This window comes from Protobothrops mucrosquamatus, unplaced genomic scaffold (assembly GCF_001527695.2).
Source record: "Protobothrops mucrosquamatus isolate PMUCROS unplaced genomic scaffold, P.Mucros_1.0 scaffold3125, whole genome shotgun sequence".
Taxonomy (NCBI): domain Eukaryota; kingdom Metazoa; phylum Chordata; class Lepidosauria; order Squamata; family Viperidae; genus Protobothrops; species Protobothrops mucrosquamatus.
The window spans coordinates 11,852-19,670 of NW_015389128.1; the positions used below are offsets into that span (position 1 = coordinate 11,852).

General features: G+C 50.6%; 1 protein-coding gene across 1 annotated transcript in view; it reads right to left on the bottom strand.

The window, feature by feature from the left end:
• Positions 1 to 1,883: 1,883 nt before the first annotated feature.
• Positions 1,884 to 7,819, bottom strand: part of DAPK3 (death associated protein kinase 3) — a 32,592-nt gene continuing 26,656 nt past the window's right edge. Inside the window, exons 5-6 of the mRNA XM_015826420.2 lie at positions 3,589 to 3,634; positions 1,884 to 2,545 (exon numbers count right to left, since the gene is read on the bottom strand). Coding sequence (XP_015681906.1) covers positions 2,003 to 2,545; positions 3,589 to 3,634 — 589 coding nt within the window. The 3' untranslated portion in view covers positions 1,884 to 2,002. The remainder of the gene's footprint in view (positions 2,546 to 3,588; positions 3,635 to 7,819) is intronic.

The window sequence follows — 7,819 nt, forward strand, 5'->3', positions numbered from 1 at the left end:
AGCAATAAGACTCCTACGCAACAGACGGGCCCTTGTTCAAAGCCACGGTGAGACCTTTTCTAAATTTTCGGATCCCGAGCAAAGCCTTCCAAAGCAGGATAGGTCAAAGCAGGGGTCTTCAAAGTTGGCCCTTTTGTGACTGGTGGACTTCAACTCCCAGAATTCCTCAGCCAGCGTGCCTGGCTGAGGAATTCTGGGAGTTGAAGTCCACCAGTCATAAAAGGGCCAAGTTTGAAGACCCCTGGACTGGTGGACTTCAACTCCCAGAATTGCTCAGCCAGCGTGCCTGGCTGGGGAATTCTGGGAGTTGAAGTCCACCAGTCATAAAAGGGCCAAGTTTGAAGACCCCTGGACTGGTGGACTTCAACTCCCAGAATTCCTCAGCCAGCGTGCCTGGCTGAAGAATTCTGGGAGTTGGAGTCCACCAGTCATAAAAGGGTCAAGTCTGAAGACCCCTGGACTTGTGGACTCCAACTCCCAGAATTCCTCAGCCAGCATGGCTGGCTGGGGAATTCTGGGAGTTGAAGTCCACCAGTCATAAAAGGGGCAACTTTGAAGACCCCCGGGTCAAAGGAACGCAAGTAGCCAGCAGGATTGCAAGCACTGTGAGATGATATAGCAATAGCCATAGCACTTAGACTTATAGACCGCGTCACAGGGCTTCATAGCCCTCTCTAAGCGGTTTACAGAGTCAGCCTCTTCCCTCCCAACAATCTGGGTCCTCATTTTACCGACCTCGGAAAGATGGAAGGCCGAGTCAACCTTGAGCCGGTCAGGATCGAACTGCTGGCAGTCGGCAGAGTTAGCCTGCAGTACTGCATTCTAACCACTGCGCCACCACGGCTCTTATACGTTTGATTAAATTAAATAAATAAAAATGAAAACCTGGATGGAAAGGATCTCTCACCCTCTCCAGGACTGCCTCGACTGCCATTCCCAGTAAGACCAGTGGCTCCCAGTAAGGCCTGGTGTTAGATTCAGCCTCACCCAAAGAGTAAACCGAGACGAAGCCAAGTTCACTCAAGGAAGCATCGTGAGATGGGTGGTGTTGTTGTTTTTTACAAAAAGTTTACTCGCGGACCACCGAAAAACATCCTGTTCCCCAACACAGAAATTAAAATACACAAACGTAAGGAAATGGTCTCTTGCAACCCATCGGAAGTCCAAAACAACAGGGCAGAAAAAGCCTTCCGCTCCCCCCCCTTCCCGGTGAAAGGCCAAATCTTAACCTGGTTTTAAACAAATCTGAGTTTGTTCGAAAGGTTCTTGGCAATTCTGCCTCTGCAGCCCAGCTTAATGGAGGACGCTCTGCCGTTCTTCACCCCTCTGGGGTTCCTTTGGGCAGCCACAATTCAAGAAGAGACACTCTCTCCTAAAATCCTTGCAAAATTGGGAAACTAAGAATTTTCTAGAACACCCCCCCCTTACCCAGCTTGCCTTCTAGACCCCAGGAATCCTGGCTCATTCTCGACAAAAGTTGGGCTGTCCTAGAGGAGCTGAGTGAGAGAAGAGAGTCAACACCCCTTGGGTTGAAGATCAGGTTCGCACAAACTCAACATCCATGAGGATAGATCTTCTCCCTCACCCTCGCTAGCAGGAAATCTCTCCCGGGGGAGGGGGGAACGATTTCCGGATTCTTTCCAAAGTTTGGAATCTCAAGAACGGCAGAGGGTCAGCCAGAGAAGAAAAGGGGGTGTCCACGGGGTGTCTGAAAGACCCTCAGCTGAACCCTGCCGGGGTCCGCGTCTCACAGCGTCCCGTCCATCTTGAGGTGAAGGAACGGGAAAGTTGTCCCCATGCTCAATTTTTTTCCTCCATGCGGGGTTCCAGGCAGAAGCGTTGCGTGACGGAACGTGGAATTTTGGAAACCATTCAACGGGGAGAAGAGGGCCGGTGTCTTTTCCGACACCACCACCCCGGAAGGGTGAGTAGGAGGATCTAAGATGGGTTGACCTGACCCAGAAGAGATGACCTTCTCCCACCTGCCCAGAAGGGACCCCCATTAGCGAATTCCACAGTCTTCTTCTCCACCCTGCAGCTTCTCCATCTCCACCGAATGGACCAGTTCCTGGACAAACTTCATCTCGGAAGCCATCTGCTTGGCCAGGGCCTCGTAGCGGTTCTCCAGCTTCCTGAGATGTCGCTTCAGACGGTTGGCTGCCAAGGAGGTACTCTTGGCCTCTTCTTGAGCTTGCCGCTTCAGGGCCTCCGTCTTCTGCATCTCCTGCTGGATCTGGCGGAGATCCTGGCTGATGGCCTCGTTCTCCTCCTTGTACCACAACTCCTTCTCCTCATAAATGGAGCGCAGGGCCTCAATGTCCTCCCGGAAAGACCTCTTGCTCTGCTGCAGCTCGCGCAGGCTCTCCTCGGCCACCGCCACCTCCTCCAGGACCTTGGAGAAGCGCTCAAAGTTGATGTAGGTGTTATTGGGCGGCATGCTGGAGTGGGACTTGATGGTGTATTCCTTCAGCCGGGTGGTCTTCAGGCGCCGTCGCTCTGGCTTCTTGCCGTTGTCTTCGTTGCGTACGTTCCGCCTCTTGATCACCTGATTTAAAAAAAGGAGGGGGCAAAACTCAGGAATAGCAATAACAATAGCACTTGGACTTATATACCACTTCACAGTGCTTTACAGCCCTCTCTAAGCGGTTTACAGAGTCAGCCTATTGCACCCCCAACAATCTGAATCCTCACTTTACCGACCTCGGAAGGACGGAAGGCTGAGTCCACCTTGAGACAGTCAGGATCAAACTGCTGGCAGTCGGCAGAGTTAGCCTGCACTACTGCATTCTAACTATTGGGGAGGAAGGGAGGGAAAAGGAAGGAAGGAAGGAAGGAAGGAAGGAAGGAAGGAAGGAAGGAAGGAGGGAGGGAGGGAGGGAGGGAGGGAAGGAAGGAAGGAAGGAAGGAGGAAAGCAGGAAGGAAATGAAAAGGAAGGAAACAAAAAGGAAGGAAGGAAGGAAGGAAGGAAGGAAGGAAGGAAGGAAGGAAGGAAGGAAGGAAGGAAGGAAGGAAGGAAGGAAATGTCAATAGCACTTATATGCCACTTCACAGTGCTTTACAGCCCTCTCTAAGCGGTTTACAGAGTCAGCCTATTGCACCCCCGACAATCTGGGTCCTCATTTTACCGACCTTGGAAGGACGGAAGGCTGAGTCTACCTTGAGCCAGTCAGGATCAAACTGCTGGCAGTTGGCAGAGTCAGCCTGCAATACTGCATTCTAACTACTGGGAAGGAAGAAGGGCCAGAAGGGAGCTGAGGAGATCATAGACACATAGGGCCAGAAGGGAGCTGGGGAGACCATAGACGCATAGGGCCAGAAGGGAGCTGGGAGGTCATAGATTCATAGAGTTGGAAGGGTCCTGGGAGATCATAAAGCTGGAAGGGAGATGGGAGGTCATAGATTTGCAGGGCCAGAAGGTTCCTGGGAGATTACAGACTCATGGGGCTGGAAGGGACTTGGGGAGGGGGGGAGAGAAATCATAGACTCAATGGGCCAGAAGGGACCTGGGAGGTCAGAGAAGCATAGATGCATAAGGTGGGGCAGACAATCTTAAATATCAAGACTGTTTTGAACAACGTAGTTTTTACCTTGATCCACGGGTGCTCCAAGCTTTGCTCAATTGTCATCCGTTTCCTGCAATCATCAAAAGGAGCAACGGTCAATTTTAGGATCGGGGCAAAATGTATGGAAAAAAAAAGGAGAGTGCCATTCCATTTCCATCGGTCGCAGAGAAGCCATACAAACTTCAGCATCCTTCTGGACCACTGACCATCACCTCTCAGGACCCTTTCAAGGAGAATATTGCCTGCACAGTCACCTTCTCAAGAGGAAAGGAGAGAAAACCCAGCCCAAACTTCGGTGTGCCTTCCTTGTTCTGCTCCAAATTTATATATTTAGCTTTAGAGAGAGAAAAAAAACTAAGACCTTCATACTGCAGTCTTTCCAAGACTGGGTAGTAATAATAATAATAATAATAATAATAATAATAATAATATAAATAATATAAATAATAATAATAATAATAATAATAATAATAATAATAATAATAATAATAATAATAATATAAAAAATAAAAATAATAAAGTTGGAAGGGACCTTGGAGGTCATCTAGTCCAACCCCCTGCTCAGGCAGGAAACCCTATACCATTTCAGACAAGTGGCTGTCATCTCTTCTTAAAAACCTCCAGTGTTGGAGCATTCACCGNGTTAGTTATCCCAAGAAAGTCCCGTTGCCTCGTGAGAAAGCACCTTTGGGAAGCCGTGAGTTGGCTTTCAAAAGACAAGCTCCGTTTCGAAAAAAGAAATCCAACTTATTGATTTATTCATTGCTCAAAGAAGCAATAAGACTCCTACGCAACAGACGGGCCCTTGTTCAAAGCCACGGTGAGACCTTTTCTAAATTTTTGGATCCCGAGCAAAGCCTTCCAAAGCAGGATAGGTCAAAGCAGGGGTCTTCAAAGTTGGCCCTTTTGTGACTGGTGGACTTCAACTCCCAGAATTCCTCAGCCAGCGTGCCTGGCTGAGGAATTCTGGGAGTTGAAGTCCACCAGTCATAAAAGGGCCAAGTTTGAAGACCCCTGGACTGGTGGACTTCAACTCCCAGAATTGCTCAGCCAGTGTGCCTGGCTGAAGAATTCTGGGAGTTGGAGTCCACCAGTCATAAAAGGGTCAAGTCTGAAGACCCCTGGACTTGTGGACTCCAACTCCCAGAATTCCTCAGCCAGCATGGCTGGCTGGGGAATTCTGGGAGTTGAAGTCTACCAGTCATAAAAGGGCCACGTTTGAAGACCCCTCAGCACACTGGCTGAGGAATTCTGGGAGTTGAAATCCACCAGTCATAAAAGGGCCAACTTTGAAGACCCCTGGACTTGTGGACTTCAACTCCCAGAATTCCTCAGCCAGCATGCCTGGATGAGGAATTCTGGGAGTTGAAGTCCACACGTCATAAAAGGGCCACGTTTGAAGACCCCCGGGTCAAAGGAACGGAAGTAGCCAGCAGGATTGCAAGCACTGTGAGATGATATAGCAATAGCCATAGCACTTAAGACTTATAGACCGCTTCACAGTGCTTCACAGCCCTCTCTAAGCGGTTTACAGAGTCAGCCTCTTGCCTCCCAACAATCTGGGTCCTCACTTTACTGACCTCGGAAGGATGGAAGGCCGAGTCAACCTTGAGCCGGTCAGGATCGAACTGCTGGCAGTCGGCATAGTTAGCCTGCAGTACTGCATTCTAACCACTGCGCCACCACGGCTCTTATAAGTTTGATTAAATTAAATAAATAAAAATGAAAACCTGGATGGAAAGGATCTCTCACCCTCTCCAGGACTGCCTCGACCGCCATTCCCAGTAAGACCAGTGGCTCCCAGTAAGGCCTGGTGTTAGATTCAGCCCCACCCAAAGAGTAAACCGAGACGAAGCCAAGTTCACTCAAGGAAGCATCGTGAGATGGGTGTTGTTGTTTTTTACAAAAAGTTTACTCGCGGACCACCGAAAAACATCCTGTTCCCCAACACAGAAATTAAAATACACAAACTTAAGGAAACGGTCTCTTGCAGCCCATCGGAAGTCCAAAACAACAGGGCAGAAAAAGCCTGCCACTCCCCCCCCCTCTTGGTGAAAGGTCAAATCTTAACCTGGTTTTAAACAAATCTGAGTTTGTTCGAAAGGTTCTTGGCAATTCTGCCTCTGCAGCCCAGCTTAATGGAGGACGCTCTGCCGTTCTTCACCCCTCTGGGGTTCCTTTGGGCAGCCACAATTCAAGAAGAGACACTCTCTCCTAAAATCCTTGCAAAATTGGGAAACTAAGAATTTTCTAGAACACCCCCCCCCTTACCCAGCTTGCCTTCTAGACCCCAGGAATCCTGGCTCATTCTCGACAAAAGTTGGGCTGTCCTAGAGGAGCTGAGTGAGAGAAGAGAGTCAACACCCCTTGGGTTGAAGATCAGGTTCGCACAAACTCAACATCCATGAGGATAGATCTTCTCCCTCACCCTCGCTAGCAGGAAATCTCTCCCGGGGGAGGGGGGAACGATTTCCGGATTCTTTCCAAAGTTTGGAATCTCAAGAACGGCAGAGGGTCAGCCAGAGAAGAAAAGGGGGTGTCCTCGGGGTGTCTGAAAGACCCTCAGCTGAACCCTGCCGGGGTCCGCGTCTCACAGCGTCCCGTCCATCTTGAGGTGAAGGAATGGCAAAGTTGTCCCCATGCTCAATTTTTTTTCCTCCATGCGGGGTTCCAGGCAGAAGCGTTGCGTGACGGAACGTGGAATTTTGGAAACCATTCAACGGGGAGAAGAGGGCCGGTGGCTTTTCCGACACCCCTCCCCCGGAAGGGTGAGTAGGAGGATCTAAGATGGGTTGGCTTGACCCAGAAGAGATGACCTTCTCCCACCTGCCCAGAAGGGACCCCCATTAGCGAATTCCACAGTCTTCTTCTCCACCCTGCAGCTTCTCCATCTCTACCGAATGGACCAGTTCCTGGACAAACTTCATCTCGGAAGCCATCTGCTTGGCCAGGGCCTCGTAGCGGTTCTCCAGCTTCCTGAGATGTCGCTTCAGCCGGTTGGCTGCCAAGGAGGTACTCTTGGCCTCTTCTTGAGCTTGCCGCTTCAGGGCCTCCGTCTTCTGCATCTCCTGCTGGATCTGGCGGAGATCCTGGCTGATGGCCTCGTTCTCCTCCTTGTACCACAACTCCTTCTCCTCATAAATGGAGCGCAGGGCCTCAATGTCCTCCCGGAAAGACCTCTTGCTCTGCTGCAGCTCCCGCAGGCTCTCCTCGGCCACCGCCACCTCCTCCAGGACCTTGGAGAAGCGCTCGAAGTTGATGTAGGTGTTATTGGGCGGCATGCTGGAGTGGGACTTGATGGTGTATTCCTTCAGCCGCGTGGTCTTCAGGCGCCGTCGCTCCGGCTTCTTGCCGTTGTCTTCGTTGCGTACGTTCCGCCTCTTGATCACCTGATTTAAAAAAAGGAGGGGGCAAAACTCAGGAATAGCAATAACAATAGCACTTGGACTTATATACCGCTTCACTCCAACCTCAGAAGGACGGAAGGCTGAGTCAACCTTGAGCTGGTCAGGATCGAACTACTGGCAGTGGGCAGAGTCAGCCTGCAATGCTGCATTCTAACCACTGCGCCACCAGGGCTCTTGAGAGAGAGAGAGAAACAGACAGATGGAGACAGAGACCGATAGAAGACAGAAAGACAGACAGATATAGAGATATGATAAATGAGTTAGCAATAGTACTTAAGACTTATATACCGCTTCACAGGGCTTTACAGCCCTCTCTAAGCGGTTTACAGAGTCAGCCTATTGCACCCCCAACAATCTGAGTCCTCACTTTACCGACCTTGGAAGGACGGAAGGCTGAGTCCACCTTGAGCCAGTCAGGATCAAACTGCTGGCAGTCGGCAGAGTCAGCCTGCACTACTGCAGTCTAACTACTGGGAAGGGAGGAAGGGAGGGAAAAGAAAGGAAGGAAGGAAGGAAGGAAGGAAGGAAGGAAGGAAGGAAGGAAGGAAGGAAGGAAGGAAGGAAGGAAGGAAGGAAGGAGGAAAGCAGGAAGGAAATGAAAAGGAAGGAAACAAAAAGGAAGGAAGGAAGGAAGGAAGGAAATAGCAACAGTTTGACTCTGTTGCTCCCGAGGACGTGGACAGGGTCCTGGGTAGGCTGAATGCAACCACATGTTTGTTGGATCTGTGCCCCTCCTGGCTGGTACTGGCAGCTCGGGAGGGTACACGAGCCTGGCTCCAGGGAATTATCAACGCTTCCTTGCAGGAGGGTGTCTTCCCGGCGGCCCTTAAGGAGGCCGTCGTGAGGCC